Source organism: Lampris incognitus, chromosome 2, assembly GCF_029633865.1.
Source record: "Lampris incognitus isolate fLamInc1 chromosome 2, fLamInc1.hap2, whole genome shotgun sequence".
Classification (NCBI taxonomy): Eukaryota; Metazoa; Chordata; class Actinopteri; order Lampriformes; family Lampridae; genus Lampris; species Lampris incognitus.
In genome coordinates, this window is record NC_079212.1 from 92,882,331 (window position 1) to 92,908,657 (window position 26,327).

General features: G+C 44.6%; 3 protein-coding genes across 5 annotated transcripts; 1 reads left to right on the forward strand and 2 right to left on the reverse strand.

Annotated features, from left to right (window-relative positions):
• Positions 1-907: 907 nt before the first annotated feature.
• LOC130107574 (transmembrane protein 43) lies at positions 908-7,035 on the forward strand. 3 transcript variants are annotated; one of them, XM_056274235.1, is made up of 12 exons: positions 908-1,048; positions 2,398-2,544; positions 2,638-2,772; positions 2,929-3,023; positions 3,144-3,193; positions 3,345-3,414; positions 3,553-3,623; positions 3,742-3,869; positions 4,040-4,114; positions 4,379-4,480; positions 4,685-4,802; positions 5,391-7,034. In XM_056274235.1, the coding sequence occupies exons 1-12, from the start codon at positions 1,031-1,033 to the stop codon at positions 5,591-5,593; spliced, it is 1,212 nt and encodes a 403-aa protein (XP_056130210.1). In that variant the 5' UTR covers positions 908-1,030; the 3' UTR covers positions 5,594-7,034. The 3 variants fall into 3 exon arrangements, with proteins under 3 accessions (XP_056130210.1, XP_056130211.1, XP_056130209.1); XM_056274234.1 differs by lacking the exon at positions 908-1,048 and adding an exon at positions 1,068-1,785 and having other exon boundaries at positions 5,391-7,035; XM_056274236.1 differs by lacking the exon at positions 2,398-2,544 and having other exon boundaries at positions 5,391-7,035.
• Positions 7,036-7,391: 356 nt separating this feature from the next.
• LOC130107575 (transforming protein RhoA-like) lies at positions 7,392-11,343 on the reverse strand. The gene is made up of 5 exons (XM_056274237.1): positions 11,260-11,343; positions 10,079-10,236; positions 9,659-9,779; positions 8,821-8,951; positions 7,392-8,176 (listed from the first exon to the last, which is right to left on the reverse strand). Exons 2-5 carry the CDS (start codon positions 10,232-10,234, stop codon positions 8,003-8,005), a joined length of 582 nt encoding a protein of 193 aa, XP_056130212.1. The 5' UTR covers positions 10,235-10,236; positions 11,260-11,343; the 3' UTR covers positions 7,392-8,002.
• Positions 11,344-17,436: 6,093 nt separating this feature from the next.
• Positions 17,437-25,108, reverse strand: LOC130107856 (twinfilin-2-like). Its single transcript, XM_056274634.1, has 9 exons — positions 25,084-25,108; positions 24,134-24,211; positions 23,830-24,008; positions 23,586-23,681; positions 23,366-23,470; positions 22,147-22,272; positions 21,361-21,511; positions 18,615-18,736; positions 17,437-17,604 (listed from the first exon to the last, which is right to left on the reverse strand). The coding sequence occupies exons 1-9, from the start codon at positions 25,106-25,108 to the stop codon at positions 17,437-17,439; spliced, it is 1,050 nt and encodes a 349-aa protein (XP_056130609.1).
• Between the last annotated feature and the right edge of the window lie 1,219 nt (positions 25,109-26,327).

Sequence of the window (26,327 nt, forward strand, 5' to 3'; positions counted from 1 at the left end):
TCAGCTTACTTACCCGAAACAAAATGCTCACTGCATAGCCTTGGCGTGTTCTGCGGGAATCCAGTGGTCCCTTTTGATCGCTGCGATCCGTTTATTTCGACGATCGTGGTTTTTAGGGATTCTGTAAAATTGTAATCCATTTGTTTGTGACTTTTTGTGATCACAACCCACAGCACAACAGATCGAAGGCATTTTGGCATCCGTTGGTCCTCAAGATGGCGGCGTGACGCGCCACTCAAATGACGTGAAACCATGAAATGGGTTTCCTGTGTAGGGTGACTGGGCTCAGCCTTAGCGATAGGGTGAGGAGCTCGAACATCCGGAGGGAGCTCGGAGTAGAGCCGCTGCTCCTTCGCGTCGAAAGGAGCCAATTGAGGTGGTTTGGCATCTGATTAGGATGCCACCTGGGCGCCTTCCTTTGGAGGTTTTCTGGGCACGTCCAACGGGGAGGAGACCCCGGGGTAGACCCAGAACTCGCTGGGGGGACTACATGTCCAGTTTGGCCTGGGAACGCCTTGGGACCCCCCAGGAGGAGCTGGAGGGCGTTGCTGGGGAGAGGGACGTCTGGAGTGCCCTACTTAGCTTGCTGCCCCCCGCAACCCGACCCAGGAGAAGCGGCTGATGATGAGATGAGATGATTTTTTTTCATCTTTTTGTCTTTATGCATGCTCAATAATCCAGGTAAGGAAATCACAGAAAGGCGAATCAGTCCATCTGGACACAACGTTTGTAATAGTTTTTTTTGGTGTATTTCTTGGTTCACACTCCAACACAGTAGATGGCGGTAATGTGCATTAACGCTGGTTACCACCCATCATAAAGTGGGAGAGGATGAAGAGAAGAAGAAGATTTTTTTTTTTAAGAATTAGAAGAAGAATTGGAAGCCGAAGGGGAGAGGAAGCGGAAGAGCGAACGTTGGTAACGATACGGAGAAAGGGAAAGTAGTTCCTCAGTCAGCTGTCGGACGCTGGAAGTCGTTGACGTTCCCGCTTCACCGGGTTTCGGGCCAGTCTATCTAGCTATAGCAGAGATGTCGACACCACCTCCTGTAAGTTATTGAGCTGGCGAAAGGAATTTCACTCCTAAACCGATTTAATTTACCACAGATGTAATAGACTACACGACTTCCGACCATTTCCCAGAGCCGCGGAGTTTAGTGTTTCTGAATAGGCTTTTTGCCCCCCTACCTTTTAGGCAGCCGTTGGTTTCAAAGTTACGTTAAAACTGCGTTATCCCGAAACGATGACGTAGTCTGACTAAAAAAATAAAATAAGAATAAAGGCGACTTAATGTTCAGAGTGATGGATTACCTGTTCAAGTCTGTAAATATCTCGCTGACATGAATGGAAGCCAGTGGCAGTACAGGAGGTGGGGATAAACATTCAGAACACCCGAAACACTTCAATAGTCGGGAGTGATGCGTTGTAAATTGGCTAAAACATGCAACAACCCCCCCCCCAACACCCACCCGAAAAAAGCAAAACAAAAACAGTGTGGTCCTTTAAGTATTCCCGTCTATCCGTTAGTGTGGTGGTTATTAAATTCTTTTCAAATGTTGTCTTTATTGTATATGTAACTAGATCAGGACAATTTACAAAAGGCTGGTTGTCACTCGGGCGGCGCAGTGGTTAGCGCGGTCACAGCAAGAAGGTCCTCGGGTTCGAGCCCCGGGGTAGTCCAACCTTTGGGGGTCGTCCTCTGTATGGAGTTTGCATGTTCTCCCCTTGTCTGCGTGGGTTTCCTCCGGGTGCTCCGGTTTCCTCCCACAAGTCCAAAGACATGCAGGTCAGGTGAATCGGCCGTACTAAATTGTCCCTAGGTATGAGTGTGTGTGTGTGTGTGTGTGTGTGTGTGTGTGTGTGTGTGTGTTGGCCCTGTGATGGTCTGGTGGCCTGTCCAGGGTGTCTCCTTGCCTGCTGCCCAATGACTGCTGGGATAGGCTCCAGCATCCCGCGACCCTGAGTTCGATAAGCAGTGTGGATAATGGATGGATGGTTGTCATTCTGTTTTTCATTGCGAGTAGATGCGGTTTGGCTACTTTGTTGAATTTTTGCTCAAATACATCCAAAACACAGATTGGTACAATGTAAATGAAGAAGGGCCATATGAGTAAAGCGCTTCCATTAATATTTTCACTTGGAGTAACAATGAAATTAGTTTGTTGTTAAAGAAGTATTTATGGTCAGATAATCAGAACACCGAGAGACGACGAATGCAGGCAGTAATGTGTTGAATGTTATAAATAATGGAGTCAGTCATGTTACACCTGGGAGTTACTGAAATATTTAGACTGTTATACAGATTCAGTTGAAATATTATCAAGTTGAGAATAATATTATTGTTGGTTAGACTGGGTGGAAAATTTGGGTCCAGCTTCCATTTTTTGCATGACTTTAGTTTTCAGGGAGTGAGCGTGACCAGCATAAGCGCATATCTAGCCGCTCAAATCCTGGATTCCTTGAGAGACTCAGTGACACGGCTGGTGGAATGGTTGTCGGCGTTGCTTTGTTCTTTCTCTCATTTTATATTCTCTTCACCAATGAGGTGAGCAAGCCATATATTAATTTCATATCCAGTGTCATGTTATGCAAACCAGAGAAGAGTACTGCATGCTAATCAGACCATTACTCCACCAAGGGAAGGGCGCTGCGAACAGCAGCATCCTTGGATGAGGGTCTTTCTCAGGTTGTGTCCCTGGACCCATCCTCCAGCCTAGATTACCAGTACAACAACCACTTAGTCCACCTCTCTGCACGGCTACATACCTCACAGGTAAGGCGATGCACTGGCTGTGTCCTCGGCCTCTGGCATTTTCAACACTCTGTTGTGTAAAACCACTTCTTGAAATGTTCTTTTCATTGCGTCTTCTCCAGTGTTTTTTCAAAACTATTTCGCTTGTTCAATCCCCTGCCTTGTCTGTGTATTTAGCCCCTGCATGACCCTAACTATAGAGTTGTGGTGCAAGCAGTGAAGCTGAAAAGACAGGTGGAGATGTATCAGTGGGTGGAGTACCAGGAGAGCAAGTGAGTCAGTGTTGTGTGTAGGTCTACAAACAGGTCTGGTTGGGTTGGGTCTAAAGATATTCACTGAAATACAGATAGTAATGATCTCAGAAGTATTTATTGTGACATAACTCATTTCAGGGACTATCAAGAGGGTGGTGAGACCAAAACTGAGACAACATACACATACAGTGAGTTTCAGTTCTAAAGACTATTCCTTGTGAGAGAAACTCCATTGTGTCTTTATTTGACGCACATGGTTGTTTAATTCACACTAGTGCAACTAATATTAACTGAAATGATTGGATTGTGAGGCATGACAGTATCGTTCCCTTTCCTCAGATACTGAATGGAAGTCCGAGTTGATTAACAGTCGCAATTTTGACAAAGAAATTGGTCACACCAACCCAAGGTATTCAAATGCACTTTTATATTCATTTAATGTAATTAAATTTGATTTAACTGATAACACATTTGCTTTTGAATTGTTTTAAAGTTTGGCGAGTTTGACCATAAAATAGCTTGAATTGTGGTATTGTTTTTCCATTAGTGCCATGGCGGTTGAGAGTGTGACAGTCGTGGCTCCAGAGGTCCACGTTGGGCCTTTCATTCTGTCTAAAGGTATCTACCTAAAGGATAACACAAACAGACAACTGCCACAATTCTCTCAAAGTTGTGCAGTTAAGTTGTCCGTTGTGTATTTAGTTAGAATTCACCCTTCTGTTTGAATTTACGACAGGACTGGTGGAGCAGATCAATAACTTCCAAACACTGAGCCTGAAAGGCTTCCCTCCCCCAGATTCAAGCTCATTTCTCACTATTGACGAAGACTATTTCTATCACACCCCATACCCACGCAAACCAGAGGTGAGAGTCACGATACAAACACTCAGAACCATCCTGTGACTTTCTGGTTTTACTGTTAGCCAGTTACAATTCCATCACATTCATTCCCAAATCCCTTTGATCTGTATTATTTATTCCATACTAGTGTGCATGTTGCATGGAAGCATAATTTGTTTGGTGTTGTTTGTAAGGTGGGAGATGTGCGTGTGAGCTTCTCCTATGCTGGACTCAGTGGTGAAGGGTCTTATCCTGGCCCGGCCCAAACGGTGAGTGTCTGAGATGCTTTGTTTTTCAACACGTGTGGCATTGTTACTTCAGAAAGTACCACTTCGTATTTACAATATTTTGTCTTCAATATTAACTTCTGGACTCAATGATTAAATTAATTCCAAACGAATATGTGCTCATTTAATGTATTTGCGATAGCACCAGTTGACCCCCCCCCCCCCCATACAGCACAGGATTTGTTTTCGCTTATATTTTCGGTCGTCCTCTTCAGTTGCCAGTGAAGCTCCTCTTGTTCTTCTCAGGTCAGTGTTGTGGCCAAGCAGAGAGGTGAGAACCTGACGCCATTTAAGACCAAGTCAGGAGACATTCTAGAGATCCTCTACCCGCAAGAACTTTCTGCAGAGGTTGGTGTGCTTTTTCTTTATAAAAAATTAAAGGAAAAAAGAAGCACAAACATTAGATATCTATAGAGATCTGCACACAAAGTGTAAACTTAAATGATTGACAGTGTTTATTCCATTTTAACATGGACTTTCAGCTTTTTCAATTTCTAATGTCTGGTACTTATTGTCGTAGTACACACATATATACACACTTTTGTTTCATAGGAGATGTTTGAGAAAGAGCAACAACACAATGCAATGAAGACGTGGGCACTTAGGGCTGCAGGCTGGGCGCTGATGTTCCTCGGCATTAGTTTGACCACACGTATTGTCCACACTTTGGGTAAACGCGCTCTCCTACAGGCACGACATACTTCAGTCTAATTCACTGCCAGATCAGCTTTGAAAGGGTCATACAGTCCTGGAAAATTTATGGAAAATTTTATAATTTGGAAATGTTTTGGAAAAGTCATGGAAATCTGACTAAATCATATCGACTCTGTTTAAGGCAATTAAAGAAAGTAAAGTAACATCGGATAGAACCATTGTGGCAGGGCTTTAAAATGTCAATTTTGTGTGTATGCGCACACAAGTTTGACACACAAGCTAGCTAGCTAGCTTGACAGTTTGTCCGGCAAGTGCAGTTTCAACAATCAGTGTCTTCAATGGACAAGCACAAAATATGGCTTGCCAAAGTTTTTAAGAGTGGCTCAAATACAGTATTTGAAATATGAACTGACTTTCACATCATATATAGCATTAAAACACACCTTGTCAATTGCAACTCTTAAAAAATAATTTCTTTTGGTCAGGGAAATTAAGCTAAAAGTTCTGGAGGTCTTGGAGAAGTAAATGAAAACCATCGGTGATAAGTGTATGAAGCCTAGTTATAGTAAATGATGTTTACTCTCTTCCGTTTTTCTCCTTACAGTGGACTGGATCCCAATCTTCAGAGACCTGGTTTTCTTGGGACTGAAACTTTTTGCCCTGTGTGTCTCCTGCTCGCTCTCCCTTTTCACCATCGCAGTGGGTTGGCTCTTTTACCGCCCCTTAGTGGCGGCAGCTTTGGGGGCGATAGCTGCACTGCCTTTGCTTATTGCCCGCTCTCGGGTTCCAGCTAAGAAGCACCAGTGACTCTGGGCCACTGACTGGCATCATGGGGGTGGGGTATCAGCAGCTCTTTTGCACAAGTTTGTCAGAAAAAGTGAAGTTTTGTCATTACGTTGCCTTACCAAGCACTTCATCCATTTGAGGTTCATCACATTCTGTACTCAGTTTTTTACTTATTTTAATTGTGGTAATTAAAGTGTAACTATATTTTCTTGAGTATAACTTGGAGATGTTCCACGGAAATGTTTCACAATGACAGGTGCAGTAATACACCTGATCAGATACCTTGAATGTCCTCAGAACTGATTCAGATGAATGAATGTGTAGAAATATTTTAGTAGAGTAACGGGTTTCGTTTATCATTCTCTTACTCTATTTCTGTGTTCAATGCAATCATACTAGTGCAAACTCTGCGTATGTCAACCATGTGGACTCCTGGGAAATGCATGTGTGCTTTTGCCCGACGATCTTTATTTTTTTTGTGGCTTTTTTTTTCTCCCCAAATTGTATCTGGCCAATTACCCCACTCTTCTGAGCTGTCCCGATCTCTGCTCCACCCCCTCTGCCGATCCAGACTACCACATGCCTCCTCCGATACATGTGGAGTCGCCAGCTTCTTCTTTTCACCTGACAGTGAGGAGTTTCGCCAGGGGGATGTAGCGCATGGGAGGATCACGCTATCCCCCCCCCCCCCCTTTGAACAGTCGCCCCGACTGACCAGAGGAGGCACCAGTGCAGTGACCAGGACACATACCCACATCCGGCTTCCCACCCACAGACACAGCCAATTGTCTGTAGGGACGCCAAGCCGGAGGTAACACGGGGATTCGGACTGGCGATTGCCATGTTGGTAGGCAACGGAATAGACCACCATGCCGCCCGAACGCCCCCTTGCATGACAGTCTGAAGAGGCTATATCTTTGTGTTACTTGAGCCAATTTCATCATTCTTTGCTAAGCTTTACTGTTTGCTCACTCACTGGACTGTTGTTGACCAGAACTATGAAGTAACAGGAGCAGTCAGTTGCTTCGCACCGCTCTCGTTCATTATAGAAACGCACCTGATGTGTAAATGAAAACAGTTTAACCTGTTGTGATGACTTTAGACCATGTTGGCAACACGCCAGTGGAATTAGGTTTGTTACAAAGAGCCCACAGCACTGAACCAGACAGCTTTACTTCATGTGCAACAGCTCTTCTCATCAGCTGTATGGCTATTTACATTTTGTCACTTGAGGAACAAACTTGTGGGCTGTTTGTAATTTAAAAAATGTGCAAGGATTTTTTTTTTTTACTGCAGATTTGGAAAAAATATTATTGTATTCTGGTTTATTAGTTGAATATGCTATTATCTTTTGGAAAATAAAGTGTGATGCAAATATGTGTTCCCATGGCCGAGCCTGTTTTTCCCCGTTACGCCTCGTCTGGTTTCCTGTTCTTAGAATACCTGTTATATCTTAAACTAGGCGTCTGTAACTCTTATTTCAGCATTCCCGGTTTTCCATAGAACCGTGCACTACACAGCTGAAAACGGACTTCCTTTGACCTTTTCTAGGCGGTCCACTGTGCAGACATTTGCCGGTTTACAAATCTCTCACTCCAGACAAACGCCTTCCGTGACCAGGCCGCAGACATATTCCTGACAATGGTAAACTTTGGGTGAACCTGTGCATCACTAATTCCAGTTAAACAGTATTGTGAAACCCAGCTTGGTACCGACGGGGGTGATCTAGTTTAGAGGATTCTTGACTCACCTGAGGTCAGACTGATAAAATACACAAGTTTCGTCGGGACTTAAAATTTTTAAAAAAAATGCCCTCTACCGAAAGCATGTGATGCAACTTATGAAGATTCTTACAAAGTAATTTATTACACAAAAACACCAAGTTTCTATTTGTAGTTTATCAAAATGAGTTTCCAGTCTTTCCAGATCGTGCATGAGATCATAATGCACGTCGGGTTTTTAACATGAAGCACATAAAACGATTTCAACTTCATGTGCAGGATGGTTTCTTCAAATAATTTCAGGACTACAGGTCACAGTGTACAGGTACCCCACCGCAGCTGGCTGTGGAAACATTCCTCAGATCAGCAGACAGGGCTTATGCACTTAGTATAGTTGGCAGGTACGACACGAACGGTCCCCTGGCTGACCTTCTGGATTACATTGTATATATGGATAAGGGAGGTGTCAATATGGCGGATTTTACTCATGTTAAAGTACAAAACAAAGCATTTTACATAACCTCGAAATGGAATACTGACAAAAACCTGACTACTTTTGCTTTAAGACAGAGAAGTAAAAGCGTTACAGCTTTAGTAAAAACTGGTGAGCTCAGTCTTTTGTGTGGATGCACTTGGGGTGGGGGTCGGTTGACCTAATATTCCTTCCTCCCCCTCGCCCCCTTGTAGGAAGCAGTCCTCGTGCCTCCTTTTACAGTAGGAGACATTTACTGCTCTTCTTTCCCCGCCGGGCCTGTAGTGCGGCCCTGGTGGCCATCTCAAACACTTCCCTCACGCCATCCTTTGTTTTTGCAGAGCACTCCATGTATCCAAAGGCACTGATCCTGTTGGCCATATCGCGTCCCTCCTCTGGTTTCACTGGTTCCTTCAGGGCAAGGCAAATTAAGGGAGTTTTAGGGAACGTGCACAGAGCTGGGCAATACATCGACAGAATATCAGTATTGCGATGTGAGACTGGATATCGTCTGGGATTTTGATAATACTGTGATACAAAGTGTGAAACCTGACATTGAATGGTGAAAAGCAGGGTACTGAACTGCACATCTGCGACCAGCTGGTTGCTGGTGCCAAATGACATATCTTTGTGAAGCGTACAATAGATGGTGACGTCACCTGGCACCAACAAGCAGCCACTGCAGACGTGCAGTTCAGGACCCTGCTTTTCACCGTTAGATGCCACAGATTTGAGGTTGGATTGTCAATTTCTGACATTAAAGGCTGGATTACCATAAAGTCACATGATTTTCTTAACTTATTAAACTGTTTTAGCCGAGTGAAATGAACAGCGAATGCCTCATCCTGCTTGATCCCCATATTACCACTAACTACTAGCAATTACAAATGATCATTACTAATAATCATTAGTTTTCTTGTAATCCACAAAATATTGTCACATTATTGATAACAACGTATTCAGTAAAAAAATATAATTTGATTATGCCATTATCGCCCAACCCTAAATGTGCGTTTATCATGAAGTTAATGCATGTGCAGGTTTTACTTATTTACCTGTTTCATTTTGGCAAGCTCCCTGCGGGTGTGCTCATCATTACGCAGATCCTTTTTGTTCCCCACCAAGATGATGGGTACGTTAGGGCAGAAATGTTTGACTTCCGGAGTCCACTTCTCTGGGATGTTCTCTAAACAATGGGAAAGAAAGGACAACAACATTAACCATACAGAAATAGTTTGGTAGTACCTGTGCTCAATTCTACTTTCTAACAACAATCATTAAAGGAGATGCTCTGTCATGGAAAGTCAAATCACTTTATGGTAAATCCCACTAAATAAATATCTTTTTGCAGTATAAAGCCCAAGTACATGCCATGTGGAGCACCAAGTGACTATGAGAGACAGGAGGCTTTCAAGGAGCGGTATGCCAGTACTTTCATATACCCACCAGACTGCCAGTAAATGTTCTTAGATGATTTGAGGATAACATTTCAGTTTTTTGCGTTACTGTTTGTCACTTCTGCTGGTTCCCTATATTTAATAATTATAAAAATATTTTTGTGTGTCCCATTTATTAGCTTATTGCCTGTATTGCGATTATTTTTGAGACACTGATAACTGACAGTAACTATTAAATGTTTCTTATGAATTTATCACACATCCTCTTTACCCACAAAACCTTTGTATAGGCACACATAAAATTCAAGAACAAAAAACAGACATACAAACCTTACATACTTTGTCAAAGGATATGAATTCTGAGCACTCTAGATAAGACTTTGTTGTCATTGTGCGCACACAACGAAATTACATTTGGTGACTTTCAGACCAGCAGCACTAGACAAGGTAAATGATTAAAAAAAATACATATTTTTTTTAAACTATTATTGCTTACCAAGACTGTCAGGGCTATCAATGGAGAAACACATGAGAATGACATCAGTATCTGGATAAGAGAGTGGACGCAGTCTGTCATAGTCCTCTTGACCTGCTGTATCCCAAAGCGCCAGCTCAACCTATCAAAATAACAAATAGTTTACAAAATATAAAGACAGCAACATTAACAATGCCTCTGGCCTATTATGTCAAAACCACTCCAATGCAATGAGTGCATACCCATGAAAAGTACCCTGTAATTATTCAAATCAAGTATTTAATTTTTTCATTTGGCGTAAATTAAGCCTTTCCCCATTTACAATAGACCAGATAAGCTACTTCACAGAAATGTGTATATATATCTTGTGCATTACTGAAATTCCAAGTCAATTACAGATCATTCTGATGTCAACTCTTTAAACAATAAAATGATTCATACCTGTTTACAATCCACCTCGATATCAGCAACGTAGTTCTCAAAGACCGTGGGTACATAGACCTCTGGGAATTGGTCCTTACTAAACACAATGAGCAGGCAGGTCTTCCCACAGGCTCCATCTCCCACTATGACCAGCTTTTTTCTAATTGCTGCCATATCTTCGGATAAAAAGATATGAAATGACACTGGTTATGAAGGAAGAGGGCCACTTGCTTCTGCCTGGGCATGACTACCATGAACCCAAGGAAAGGACAAGGCTGGTTGAAGCAAAGCTGCGTGATGCTGGACGGAACATCAAAATTGTGCAATAAAGACTTCAAGATGACTACACATCTTATTACTATGACTTTGCTTAAATAAAGCAGTCAGGGGTAGGCAATTCCATACATGCAAATAAACAAGAGGCGATCTTGGTGATAATCAAGTTATATTGTATACACTGCTCCATGCAGCAAGGTGGTCAGTCAACATTGTGACGCTGTGTTGGGTGTAAGGCTGCCGTCAACGAGTACCGAGTCTTCCACGATGTTGCATTTCCCTTCCAGTCAACTCACTGCCTTCCCGACCCACCCGAGTGGCAAGCCTGATTCGTGGAGGATAAAACGTGTTTCCAGTCGACTAAACCCCAAGACACTAACAGCTGAGCACAGTATGAAAATCTGTAGCAACTCCTGCCAACATTAAGCTAACTTGGAATTCAATTAGCCCTGCTAGCGTTAGCCTCTAGTTAACCTGAGAGGACGTTCTGTTTACAAAAGCCTGGGGTAACGTTAGCTAGCTGCTGAGCTGGCTAGCGCAAAAAACAAAGTTGCAACGTAAAGAAAGGAGCCACTTTAAGCGAAACGGGAACGCGGCACTTTCCGCGGCAAGCCCCCGGCTGTTTAGATCATTCTCGACTTGCGAGCCAAAACCTGGCTTGTCGCCGCAGGTAAGACTGAGATCGAGCCCGACGACCAACCCGCTAACGCTCGCCAGTCGACCCCAGAGAGTTTAGCAAGCTAGCTAGCTAGCTAGGCGGAAGTAAGGGAGACTCTAAACGTTAGCTGGTCCGTTAGCCGACGAGACGCGGTCTCGGTGGAAAATACAGGTCGCGTCTCGCGTGTGTAACCGTAAACTGGTGGCAAATTGGTTGCCGACGCGCTGGTTCGCCGATCGACGCTTACAGAGACGTTACCGCTTACCTGGAAATTGGTTTTAAAAGCTACTCAAATGAAGTCCAGACAGTAGCACTTCGCTGGCTTCCTCCGTCGCTCACTTCAGATCGGCGACTGCGCTGTTCCGCCCCTGGTTGTTGGGTTTGCTGAGGGGCGGGGGGGGGGACGGCCGTGTGAACGGCTATCACCCCCCCCACACACAACAACAACAAGGATAAAAAAACAACAACAGTCTACTCATATATATTCGTAATGTGTGTGTGTGTGGTGTTACCGTGTGTGTGTGTGTGTGTGTGTTAGTTAGTGTAGATAGCGGACCGAAAACTAAAGCATTTATGATCCTAATTCTTTTTGGAGGTGGTAGGTGTTGTCTCAGAGAGTAAGGGAAAAATCCCAGACAATTAAAATTATGCATAATTATGCATAAATATGCAAAATATGCCTTTAAAAAAAGGCTAAAAACCACGTTTCTCGGCATTTCAGATGATTCTGAGCATCTTTGATTTTTTTCACCTATATAAAAAAAAATTTCTGGGAATTGGAAATGTTTTGGCATTATGCAAAATATATATGCATTTTTGCACAAATGCACTTATGATCCTAATTTTTTTGGAGGTGGTAGGTGTTGTCTCAGAGAGTAAGGGAAAAATCCCAGAAAATTAAAATTATGCATAATTATGCATACATATGCAAAATATGCATTTTTCTAAAAATGGCTAAAAACCACCTTTCTCGGCATTTCAGATGATTCCGAGCGTCTTTGATTTTTTCACCTATATAAAAAAAATAGAAGAACCCCGCTACAATGTAGCGGTTTGGTTATCTACCCGTCTAAATCTCCCCTCTCTTCATCCTGCCAGCTAACCGCCTTCCCCCTGCCCCTAAACCCCCCCACTCCAACTCTCCCCCCCCCAATGCTCAGAATCATCTGAAATGCCGAGAAAAGTGGTTTTTAGCCATTTTTAGAAAATGCATATTTTGCATAATTATGCATAATTATTGTAATTATTTTAATTTTCTGCAATTTTTCTGGCCCTCTCTGGAACAATACCTACCACCTCCAAAAAAAATTAGGATCATAAGTGCATTTTTGCAAAAATGCATTTATTTTGCATAATGCCAAAACATTTCTTGTCCCAGAAATTTTTTTTTATGTAGGTGAAAAAAATCAAAGATGCTCAGAATCATCTAAAATGCCGAAAAAAGTGGTTTTTAGCCATTTTTAGAAAAATGCATATTTTGCATATTTATGCATAATTATGCATAATTTTAATTTTCTGGGATTTTTCCCGTACTCTCTGGAACAATACCTACCACCTCCAAAAAGAATTAGGATCATAAGTGCTTTAGTTTTCGGTCCCGCTATCTACACTAACTAACACACACACACACATTCCGAAAATATATGAGATTTTCTGGGACTTAGAAATGTTTTGGCATTATGCAAAATAAATGCATTTTTGCAAAAATGCACTTATGATCCTAATGTTTTTTTGGAGGTGGTAGGTATTGTTCCAGAGAGGACGAAAAAAATAGCAGAAAATTAAAATAATTATAATAATTATGCATAATTATGCAAAATATGCATTTTCTAAAAATGGCTAAAAACCACTTTTCTCGGCGTTTCAGATGATTTTGAGCATTTGGGGGGAGGGAGTTGGAGTGGGGGGGGGTTTAGGGGCAGGGGGAAGGCGGTTAGCTGGCAGGATGAAGAGGAGGGAGATTTAGACGGGTGGATAACCAAACCGCTACATTGTAGCGGGGTTCTTCTAGTTTTCATGGTATAATAAAGCTGGGCAAACAATGCACGCTGGCGCATACGCTGCTCACGTCTACGGTTGACGGGCGGCGACAGGAACACGCAGCACTTCCTATTTTGAGTGCAACCTACAGGAAGTTGCTCCTTACTCGTTTAATAATCACGTTTTTGGCTTCCCAAAATAATTTTGATAACTGGTCTTCCATGCAATAACAACTCTTTAGTCAAATCAATACGTTTGATCAAAACTTACACGGTACAGATATGTTTTAAAAGTAACTATATAATTGCTATGGTAGAACTTCAGTATTTTTATTTAGAAGTTTGATGTATTTTTTATAGTTTGTTTTTTTAACTACAAACTTGGTCAATTTCAGCGGCATGGTGGCGCAGTGGTTAGCGCGGTCGCCTCACAGCAAGAAGGTGCTGGGTTCAAAACCCGGGGTTTTCCAACCTTGGGGGTCATCCTTTGTTAGGATTTGCGTGTTCTCCCCGTGTGACTGCTCCGGTTTCCTCCCGCAGTCCAAAGACATGTAGGTCAGGTGAATCGGCCGTACTAAATTGTCCCTAGGTGTGGATGTATCGGCCCCGTGCTGGTCTGCCGGCCTGTCTAGGGTGTTTCCCCACCTGCTGCCCAGTGACTGCTGGGATAGGCTCCAGCCTCCCCGCGACCCCGACTGGGATAAGCGGCTTGGATAATGGATGGATGGATGGTTAATGTCACATACTGTGGGCTGTCATGTCTTGAGTTATAACAGCCGAGGACAACTGAGTTGATAAATTGACCCCAAGGCCTTCGACTATAAATCACTACAATTTCAAGGCATTACACTCAGATACCGATTGGACTGGTCTGGTCTTCCCTTTTAATGGGAACGGATTCCGTATGCTTGACTATAAGTGACACAGTACAGATACGTATGTCTTATAAGTAACTACTATAATGCTGCATACAACTTTTGAGGCCTTTTTATAGTTGTTTTTTGTGTGTGCAAAAGCCTGTCTTTTGTACATAGATTTTTGTGTCTCACATTACAACAGTCGAGGACAACTGTGTTGATAAATGGACCCCAAGGCCTTCTACGATAAATCGCTGCAATTTCAATGCATTGCATTACACCAGTCAGACTGTCCTGATGGTCCCTTTTAATGGGAATGCATAAAAGTAACAGCAGTTGTAAATTTTTTTTGGGGGGGGGGGTCACACTGCTGAGGGAATTTAAGAAAAACCTACTGAGGACTGTATGAACTGATGTGTGTGACATTTGTGACATTAGTCAGTTTCCAGAGAGAGAGGGAGAGAGAACACGGTCATCCCTTGTTCCTGTTGTGGTGTATGAATAACTCCAACACTAATCCTGATAAGAAGCTTTCTCTGTGCTGCTGAAATCCACGTCATGGACGCCAACTCAGGCGTGTTGCCGTGGAAGTACACAAAGTTGTGTCACAGCCAAAGCCGCTGGTTTGTGTTCATGAACATTTTTTTTTCAAATGACCGTTGCTTTTAATGATGGAAAAGCTGCATTTCCATGTTGATAAATACATTTCTGATGCGCTTTTCTCAGTAACACGAAGTGTTCCCATCCCTAAAATGGAAGCATTTTGTAAAAAAAAAAAAAAGGTCTAAAAGTAGCAAGACTACTGATAACAGTGTTGATCATGGTTTACAGTATGCTTTGCTGTCATGTCAGCAATGTGTTCATAAGTTGTGGTTTTTTTAAATGGCAGATATGAAATTGTGTTCAAATGTTCTGAATTTTTCTGAAAAAAAACCCCCAAAAAAACAAAAAACAAAACTTGACTCCCCCCCTTTTTCTCTCCAGTTGTATCCGGCCAATTACCCCACTCTTCCGAGCCGTCCCGGTCTCTGCTCCACCCCCCTCTGCCGAGCCGGGGAGGGCTGCAGACTACCACATCCCTCCTCCCATACATGTGGAGTCGCCAGCCGCTTCTTTTCACCTGACAGTGAGGAGTTTCACCAGGGGGACGTAGCGCGTGGGAGGATCAGAGGAGGCACTAGTGCAGCAACCAGGACACAATTGTGTCTGTAGGGACGCCCAACCAAGCCGGAGGTAACACGGGGATTCGAACCGGCGATCGCCGTGTTGGTAGGCAATGGAATAGACCGCTGCGCTACCCAGATGCCCCTAAATACTTGATTTTAACCATTTCAAATATTCATATATACTCACTTTTCACTCATATACTCACGTTTGTATATTGAATATTGATATATGCACATTGATATATACAATAATATTGCATATTCATCGTGTTTTCTATAGAGCGCTCTTGCCCCGAACTGCAAGCCCACCCAACCCCGTCTCTCCACGTCACACAGCCTGACACCGAGCAGCTGCACATCCCTGATCAATATCGTCATTGATCTTTTTAGTTTCGTCTCTGTCAGTCATCCTAAATCCTAAAGTCTTGGCCTCATGATTTGCTTTGTCCAACAAAACACACAAGAGGACCCACAAATAGCAGGAGGAGACCGTCTTCATCTGGACAGTATCTTGGAGTTGTGAACTTGAGTCTGCACAAAGTGGGCTATTTATTGAACAACCAGCACTACTGGTACCATATCAGTTAGCCGAAGCAAACACTTCTTATAATGCCATTTATTATGTGAATGGGACATCAGGTGTTGTTTAAATATATATATATATATATATATATATATATATATATATATATATATATAAAAGGTATTTGTATGTACAACGGCCTGAGGTTAACCGCACTATTTACAAACTCAGTGTTGACTTAGCCAGGGTTCATTGGGGACACTTCGTTTTTGTGGAAATGGTCTAAATGTTATTTTGCTCAGCTGTGGCCCCAAACCTTTGGTCGGGGCCTCCTTCAGGAGTTGCAAAGATCTCCAGAAGAAACGGGCGGCTCACAATGATTGAGGGACATAAATAATTGAGGAAAAATGCCCAAATCTTCTTTTAATGGTTGATTCACGTAAGGCAGCACGGTGGCGCAGTGGTTCGTGCGGTCGCCTCACAGCAAGAAGGTTCTGGGTTCGAGCCTACCAGAGAAGCCTGCTCCGGCAAACACGTACCTGTGCTGTTTACAGGCGTACTTGTTTATACGCATCTCTAACTGTTGGTAACTTCACGTCCTGAAGGCCAGAGAGAGATGGGGGGAGTGAGAGAGCGAGAGAGACAGACACAGACAGAGAGAGAGAGAGAGAGACACGCACACACGGATCCTCTATATCTTGACAGCCCTGGAGCTTAAACAAACACGTGCACGTGGGCATACAAATAAAGACAATGGCGATGGAACATGAATACAGAAAAAGAGGTTTAATTTGTAGGACATGGGGGAAACAAAGTCAAGCCTGTCAGACGATGCAGCAGGCAACTGGATGCCCTGAAAGACTTGACATGGGGTAGAGAATGAACCGTGGACACGAGAAGTCTACCAGTTAATATGAGAGATCACATAACCCGTCCAGAGCCAGAGGCCGCGTAGGCATCACCAGACGATCTGGAACGTTTAACCAATCATTTACTACATGAACAACTTTTAGCCAGCAACCAAAGACTGAAACTGTAATATGTGATATCATCAAGACACTCTCTGGTACGATATGATGGCAAACTGGTGACATGTGGATAATATTTACCTACATTAAAGATGGAAAATAATCTCCTTAATGGTTAGCTGATCAAAACAAAGATGGATAACACCATAGAGTTATTCAAACAAAATTCTGTTACATATTAATTGTCAATTAATTGAGTTTGGCATCATATAATTACCCACAGTTGCCTTTTCATTTATTTTATGTTTGTTTGGTTGCTTTTAAGCAGAATTTTATAGCAGGTAATATTGGTAATTCTGAATGAAAAGTCTGTCCATGTGATCATTAATCACTTTTCATGTGTCGTGGCAGTTGCAGTTTGATCTCGTCTCGTGTCAGTGGAGCAGCTCCAGGACATTTGTCTTGGTGATGCCACAGGTTAGCAGCTCGTGTGTCACTGCGATGACAGGAAGGCTCGCTTTCAAATTTCAGACCAGATTTTCAAGCCCCATTAGAATACGTACGACAAGTCTGCTTTGAGGCGGATTTTCATGCAAGGCGGGCTATACCCTACCGGTGACCCCTTTTCATACATTTTACTGTTAATGTATCCAATTATGTATCCAATATGTATCCAATGTGTATCCAACTAATGTATCCAACTTTAAAATTAATTTCTTTGATTATTCTAGAAAATAAGGTTAAGGATGTGCAAAGCCCGAAGCAACTGCCTATTGAGCCTGTAGGAGGTGCTGGCTACAAAAATGTGTCCATATAGATTACAAGTTAAAAAAAAGAAGAAGAAGAAGAAGAGGAAGACGAAACGGCTAGATGCTCAGCAGTCAAAGGACAAGTCAATTCATAGGTTTGCTGTTGGTTTGCTTGTGTACATGTTGATACAAATTGTTGTCTAACTTTCCTCCCCATTCTCTCCTGCACCCTTGATGAGCCGCTTGTTGCCTCTCTTTCCTCCTGGTCCACGTGGCTTGGAGAATGCCTGCTTCAGTGTGTGCTCCATTGGATGAACCTCTTCGTATAGAAAGTCTTCTGTCAGGCCATCTCCACTGTCAATCTCCATCTACACACACACACACACACACACACACACACACACACAAAATAGATAAATTTGCACTAACATTTAAAGCATTAGGGGCGTCTGGGTGGCGTAGTGGTCTATTCTGTTGCCTACCAACACGGGGATCGCCGGTTCAAATCCCTATGTTACCTCCGGCTTGGTCGGGTGTCCCTACAGACAGAACTGGTCGTGTCCGTGGGTGGGAAGCCGGATGTGGGTACTATGTGTCCTGGTTGCTTTACTAGCGCCTCCTCTGGTCGGTCGGGGCGCCTGCTTGGGGGGGAGGGGGAACTGGGGGGAATAGCGTGATCCTCCCACGTGCCACATCCCCCTGGTGAAACTCCTCACTGTCAAGTGAAAAGAAGCGGCTGGCGACTTCACATGTATCGGAGGAGGCATGTGGTAGTCTGCAGCCCTCCCTGGATCGGCAGAGGGGGTGGAGCAGTGACCGGAGTGGCTCGGAAGAGTGGGGTAATTGTCTGGATACAATTGGGGGGGGGGGGTACTAATTTTTCTATGGTATGGAAGCAGTGACGACAACTGAGAGGCTAGAACCTCCATTGCAGGTAACAGGGATGAACATGCTGCGTTGGTCCTTGGGAGTGACTACAAAAGACCGGAAGAGAAATGAAAAAGTGAGAGCTGCGTTCAAGACCAGAGGAATGGATGAGAAGTTGAGAGAGACAAGATTGAGATTGTTTGGACATGTACAGAGAGGAGGCGTAGGCTGTATAGGAAAGAAGGTATTGGACCCGGAAATACCTGGCAAAAGAAAAAGAGGGAGACCGAGGGAAAGATGGAGAGACCAGATCGAGGAGGACATGAGGAGGGTTGGAGTGCGGGAGAGAGGGATGCGTCAGACAGAAAAAGCGACGGAGGGCAAAAATCCGCGGTGGCGACCCCTGAGAAACAGGGAACAAGCTGAAAGAAGAAGACATTTAAAGTACTCGTGTTTATACAGCATTGTTGGTATCGCCGGCCTACTCGCTGTACATTTTGTTAGTCCGCACCTTTTTGTTGACCTCTAGTTGGTAGTCTCTCTCCACATCCTCCAGTAGCCGGTTCTTACAGCTGGAATATAACATCCGCTCCTTGATGCTGCAGCTGTAGCCAGGCATGGAATATATGAACACTGAAGGAGAAAAGAAGACCGCCTGGGTTAAAACGCTGTCATGCTCCTGTGTGTCACGGTTCAAATACAAGGCAACATTCAGTTATTTGATGGGAGACAACGTCAGGTGTGTCCCTATCAAATACACACTATTCTACGGCTGCAGAATAGGCTACAGTAAAGCTGGGGTACATGTTGACCGTGCTCCTCACAGGCTGATTATGCTTAGTAAAGGAGCATCACCAGTCAACAGCCAGCCAACAAGCTTCACTGAACAGGTCTTACCGACTTTCAAAATCAGACTGGAATATTTCAGCTTGATAAATATTTTGAAATTAAGCGGTTTATTGAGTAAAATGTTGCTTTAAATGTATAATATCTTAACTATGTAATATTCAATTTTCCTGCTGGGCATTGTCAAAGGCATGTAATTTGCTCTAATTCAACACCAGCTCCTCTGTGACTCCTCCCATCATCATCATCATCATCATCATCATCAGCGGTCACTCGGGGTCGAGTATGACTGTCCTCCTTCTCAGTCCTTGTGTTTATCCTTGCGGGAGGACACCTGCGTTTGACAGCCTTTTACGTGGACTGGCTGATACGCCTGCAGCCACCACACGGTCCTTGGCAGGGGGTGGCCAGAGTCCATTGTCATGGAGAACCAAGATGGTTTGGGGACCACCCTCTGTTGCAGCCTTCATCCGCCTTCACTGCTGTTGTGACCTGGAGACAGCCTCCACCAGTTCCACCGTTGAGGTCTTCGTTTGATCGCACTTTGTCTGGAACCTATCTGCCTTGGGTGACCCTACCAGAAGCCAAGCTCCGGAGGGCATAGCTCTTGGGATCATTAGTACACGCAAGCTTCTCCACCACGGCAAGGTGGAGAGTGGGTGGGTGCAATTTTCTTTGTCTGACCCAACAAAAGGGGTGGGGGGGGTGAATGAGTGATTGGCTGAGCTATCTGACATGATCCTATTCAACAAACAAAGCCCTCCTTGTTGCTTTTGCTGGCCATGTTTGAAGAGAGTATGGTGGTCCTTTCAGAGCAGCTCATAGTTGGCTTGTCAGTTATAATCGAAAGGATGTGGTTTTTTTTAAAATTTTAAGCTATGAAAGGCTTAGACAAAAATAACAGCAACGGTTGGCTGGTGACATAGATCAGACTGTCCGGGCCTGTGCAAACCTCTGACATACTGTACTCTAACAGACTTGTCTAGTTGGAGTCAATGTTGGCAGTTAATGGCGATATTAACTCATTCATTATAGCTACTGTTTGTACAGAAGGCTGGAAGGGTCAACGTGTGTTTAAGCGTATGTGTGTAAGCAGAGACCCTCAGTGCTTCACCACAGGACCTCAGTGTCAGAAGCACCACCCTGGTAAATGGCCACCAGCCACCACTGTTAGTTAGCATTACAAACCTTGATACCTTTTACTGCATGTTGGTTTGTTTTTTCATTGTAATTGGCACATGTGGATAGATTGTCTCTGATTCTGTTTGTGATATTCATGGACAGGACCTCAAGGCACCGCCAAGGTGAGGAGTGTGCCCGTTTTGGGAACCTCAGAATTGCATCTCTGCTCTTCGCAGATGATGTAGTATTGTTGGCTTCATCAGAACGTGATCTCCAGCACGCACTGGGGTGGTTTGCAGCTGAGTGTGTCAGCACCTCCAAGTCTGAGGCCATGGTTCTCTGCTGGAAAATGGTGGATTGCTCCCTCCAGTTTGGGGATAAGTTGTTGCCTCAAGTGAAGGAGTTCAAGTATCTTGGGGTCTTGTTCACAAGTGAGGGTAGGATGGAGCGGGAGATTGACAGATGGATTGGCCCAGCATCCGTAGTAATGTGGACATTGTACTGGACCGTTGTGGTGAAGAGGGAGCTGAGCCGGAAGGCAAAGCTCTCAATTTATCCGTCAATCTTCGTTCCAACCCTCACCTATGGTCATGAGCTTTGGGTAGTGACCAAAAGGGTGAGATCACGGATACAAGCGGCTGAAATGAGTTTCCTCTGTAGGGTGTCTGGGCTCAGCCTTAGAGATGGGACGAGGGGCTCGGACATCCGGAAGGAGCTTGGAGTGGAGCCAGTTGAGGTGGTTCGGGCATCTGATTAGGATGTCTCCTGGGCGCCTTCCTTTGGACATTTTCTGGGCATGTCCAACTGGGAGGAGACCCCGGGGTAGACCCAGAACTCACTGAAAGGATTACATGTCCAATCTGGCCTGGGAACGTCTTGGGTTCCCCCAGGAAGAGCTGGAGGGCGTTCCTGGGCAGAGGGATGTCTGAAGTGCCCTACTTAGCTTGCTGCCACCACGACCCAACCCCAGAGAAGCAGCTGATGATGAGATGAGATGAGACACACGGATAGTGCCTGCACACCACTGTCTGGAGTGGAGGAACTAATATTCAACAATGCTCGGTATCCGGCTCTGTTGTCTTTTGTGTGATTAAACCAGAGCGAGCTCAGACATAGAAACCAACCTTGAGTAATAAAAGAAACAGGTATGCCAGAGATAATGTGAAGCAAATATTTACCAGCAAAACATTCGGTCCTCCTTCAGCACATAAGCTCATGTAGAAGTCTCAAAAGTAATTTCTTAAACATCCCCCCACAGCTCCTCTGAGACACTGGTTACTGGTACTTACCCAGCGCCTCCTGTAGTTGCCCCTGGTGGGAGTGTTTGAAGATGAAGAAGTGGTATCTGGGTGAATCAGTGGGAATCCTGTAGGGAAGCTCGTGTGTCTCTGTCGGATTGGTGTGGACCAACTCAATTGTCTCTTTGTCAACATCCAATTTCTACAACACATTCAGACATAACCATTGTATTTCAACTAAACATGGTCAGTGGGGTGTGCAGTCAATATTTCCTGCCTCTGTTTTCAGCAATTGTAAAATAATAGATTTTGGCATAGAACAGCCAGATCAGACCGGAGTATATTATATCCGTCCTTTGGCTGAGACGTTAAACCGAGGTCCTGACTCACTGTGGTCATTAAAGATCCCATGGTACTTATCGCAAAGAGTAAGGGGTCCCCCAGTGTCCTGGCAAAATTCCCAACATGGCTCTCTGCATCTGGCCACCTAGTTATCTCCCCCCCCCCCCGTAATTCACTCAATGATTAATCCCTCTCCACCTCAAGCTAATGTGTGGTGAGTGTTCTGGTGCAAAATGGCTGCCGTGCATCACCCAGGTGGTGGCACACACTGGTGGTGGTTGAGGTGAGTTTCCCCCTTCATTGTGAAGTGCTTTGGGTGTCTAGATAAAGCTCTATATAAATGTCATCCATTATTATTATTATTATTATTATTATTATATATCACTGGTGCTACTGTGTTAAAAATACATCTCTATTCAGACACGATTTTTTCTTTATATAACTGCAGTATGTTTCTTGTCATGAATCGTTAATGTTAATGCCTTTAAAGCTCACCAGCTGTATGTAGTTGATACGCCTCTGTTTGAGATGTTGCAGAGCTCGTTTGGCCTCCTCTTGCAAGGGGAAGGCAAGACCCTGAAGAGTCTGTGCCCTTTTGTCTAAGCCGAACTCCATTGTCACCTGCAGGGGGGGGGCAAAAATGGCATAGCTCACTATACTGATGCTCTAAACAAGTGGTCTCCAAACCACAGAGAGCCACATGTGTATTTCAGCTATTCGCCACACAAGCTTATTTTACTGACAAGTCAGCCCTTCTCAGGTCCTCATCGTTGAACTTGGCTGGTGAGGTGTTTGGTTGTAACCGGAATGAACATGGATCCCAGTGGCACATAGTTGGAGGCCCTTTCTTCTTTTTTTGGGGGGGGATTTTTCCCCCCTTTTCCCCCCAGTTGTACTCGGCCAATTACCCCACTCTTCCGAGCCGTCCCGGTCGCTGCTCCACCCCCTCTGCCGATTCGGGGAGGGCTGCAGACTACCACGTGCCTCCTCCGATACATGTGGAATCGCCAGCCGCTTCTTTTCACCTGACAGTGAGGAGTTTCGCCGGGGGGGACGTAGCGTGTGGGATGATCATGCTATTCCCCCCAGTCCCCACCCCCGAACAGGTGCTCCAACCGACCACAGGAGGCGCTATTGCAGCGACCAGGACACATAGTACCCCCCCGCAGACACGGTCAATTGTGTCTGTAGGGGCGCCCGACCAAGCCGGAGGTAACACGGGGATTCGAACTGACGATTCCCGTGTTGGTAGGCAACGGAATAGACCGCTACGCCCCCCGGATGCCCCCGGAGGCCATTCTTCATAGCACTCGCAGTAGCTCTGCCGGATGCTACATGCCCTCAAAATGACACACCAAAAATGAGGGGGGAAATAAGTACGCTATGCATGCTCTCGGACATGTAGATGTCTAGACACAGAACATCTCTAACCTTTGCTCGGCCTGTCGGTGTTCCAATTCGTCTACGTTCATCCTGGGGACACAATGGAAAAAGTTGCTTTTTAGTCTCTCTCAGCTCTCCCCATCTCCAGTCTAAAGCACAAACCCATACCCCGACACACAAAATCATCAGAGGAAGAAAACGAACATACCCATGCAACTTTATCCTGGTGGGAGACAAGAGGAACACACGTAGGTTAAGTGAAAATAAACATGTCACACATGCACGCTGGATCAAGTTCAGACTCCTGCGTGCACCTCATTTCCATCCCCACCTCTGTGACTCGGATTCTTTGTAGTTCCTGTTCGGCTGCTGTGAGCGGCGCAGGGCAGGAACAAGAGGACATGTGGCGGAGATAGCCCTGGAAACACAGGTCATCCTGCAAACACAGGCCCACTTTCATGAACGGATCAAGACTGAGACTTTTTTGGTAGAAGACCCCCCTGTAGATCTGGTCAGGGTGGTTGTTGAAATGGGAGGATTTTTTTACACACCTCTACTGTACCGAACATTTCATCTTTAATGTGGCCTCCCCCGAACTCTTTCTTCAGCGTGGCACGGGTGGCTGCGTACACCATCTTCTGCCTCACCTGGAGTGGGACATGACAAACAGACAAGACGGATAAGCTGGGACTGGGAATGGGTGATGGAAGGCGAGACATTGGCCGGTGAAGCTGACAATGTCGGAGCCCTCATCTGCGGAAGATGAGCAAATGATTATAGTGCTTTTCCACATACTGGGGACTGATCAGGTGACCAAGCGATGAAGAGCCACTCGTAGCCGTGTGCATTCTGGGAATCGAGACGGTACAGGATGTAGCAAGGCTCCTGGGCGATGAGCAGGGGGAGTAGGAAGTGGTCATAATCCTTGTCCCAGCTCTGCGCCGGCTCCCGGTACGAACCCAACACTAGCTCCTCTGCACAGACAAACAACCGCGTTATCGCAACGTTTGGACCCAGTCGAACGATGGCACACGTGTATCAAACCCGTTTCGACAGGATCGGGCCACTTATACAAGGAAGAAAAAAAAACTATGCTCACCATTTCTGATGATGATTTTCATTATTCTTATGGCACCTCCCCTTGCCCTGGCCAGAAACTCCTTAAGCTCAGATGATGCTAAAGTAACCAAACATAAGACAGAAAAGTCACAATTTTGGATGGAGGGATGATCGTGAGACAGAGAGAGAGAGAGAGAGAGAGAGAGAGAGAGAGAGAGAGAGAGAGAGAGAGAGGAGAGGAAACAGAGTTGGCTAAGTAAGAACTTGAGACTCCACTCCAGGGAGAGAATTTGATCTACTGCCAGGCAGACATGCCGGCATCACCAAATGAGACTTGGATGAGAGGCATTTGTGCCAAATAATGGCCGAGACTGTTCAGCGGGTAAGGTAGGCCGAGCTTCTCCTTACTAAGGAGCCATCGAACGTGGAAATGGCTGCAAAAATGTGACGTTTCCACATCTAAAGCTAGTTACCTCTCTCGCAGTCTCCCGTTCTGGCTCTCCATGGTTACCAAACAGTGGCTTCATAAATGATGTAAGATGAATTGAGAAAGGTGAGAGAGATATGCTTCCGCCAACCCCCCCCCCCACTCCAGTTACCATAAGCAGTGCATTTTGCTCACATACCATCCATAAATACCTATGGGTCATAAACATCACGTAATTAACGCCACATCACTGATCACAGACTTTCTAATCATAATCAATTATGAAACACTCTCACAATCCAGTAGACACAAATCAGCTGTTGCCTTGCCAACTTCAAATGCTGAAGGCAACACGAGATGAAATCTACATTTTGTCGCATAGGGGAGAAGCCTCACAGGGTCAGTCGTCGGTGACGACATGAAAACAGAGGTCAAGGGACACAGACAAAAGGAGAAACGGGGATGCCAAAGAGAAACCATTTCAGATATCAAGACGCTTGAAGACCTCTTTGTCGACGCCCATGCAACAACAAAAAAAATGTTGTACCGCTCCTATAAGTTACCATGAATTCCAGTTTGGTGGGACATCTTTTGGCCGTCTCAGTGTCGCCGTTTGAAAATCCTCTCCTGCAACAAGGAGCCCGTCCAGGTCCTTAAGTCCTCACGCTTGTGGCTCGGCAGGTAGCCTTCCTTCTCCACTGGCGACACACGGAGGCATGGACGCGCACGCCACTGACAAACGCCTGGTGGGTGACTTGGGAGATTCCTAACACCTGAAATGCGATCTGCGGAACTGTGGCTGATGAGTAATAACGTACCTGTCAGTGGATATGCCACCCCAGTCACTGATCTAAAATTCTTTGCGTATCAGTGACTACAACCTTGAAGGTCTCGCACTAAGGGCGCCTCTCCAAAACCCCCTTTTGAGTACCCTCTGTCAAAGGACAAACTGGACTTTGGACCAATCCCCCAACTCGTGACATTGGTGCTCGGCACAAAGTTTGTTGTAGATGCTGTTAAAACAGTGCCTATGGGACATTTTATCATTCACATGATGTGCCCTATCGGCTCACACAGACACAACTGCATCATATCAAATTCCAGCCGCCTGGTCGAAGAAATGTGATACCAAACAAGTATCTGACCCCCAAATTTCAACATCGCTCCTTGTGTGAAAATGGGGGGGGGGGGTTAATGTGATTGTGCTTAATGTGGGCATTCACTTTGCTAAGTCGTTTTGGATGCCTTTGACAAGTTGATGTAAAAGACAAATAAAGATAGTTGCTATGGCAGGAGGCTTTTGCTAGTTACAAACGCAAAAGTGTAGATGCAGGAATATCTGCCACCCTCATAAAATGAGGACGTGATGTAAATCGTAAACCCATTTAATCTAATGTGATCTATGTAAATGGCTTGAGTACAGTGCAGTGAGTGTCTTTTTGTATTCTATTCAATGAAAGAAAAGGCTCCTCAACTGTCATTTCAAATAGAGCAAACAGGGACCGAAGACAAAACTCACTCGTATGAGGGGCCAAGCCATAATATATTCTTGCCCTCTCATATACATACATTCTGGCTACATATATTATGGCTCATATACATACATTCTGGCTACATATAATATGGCTCATTTACATACATTCTGGCTACATATATTATTGCTCATTTACATACATTCTGGCTACATATAATATGGCTCGTTTACATACATTCTGGCTACATATATTATGGCTCATATACATGCATTCTGGCTATATATATTATGGTTCATTTACATACATTCTGGCTACATATATTATGGCTCATA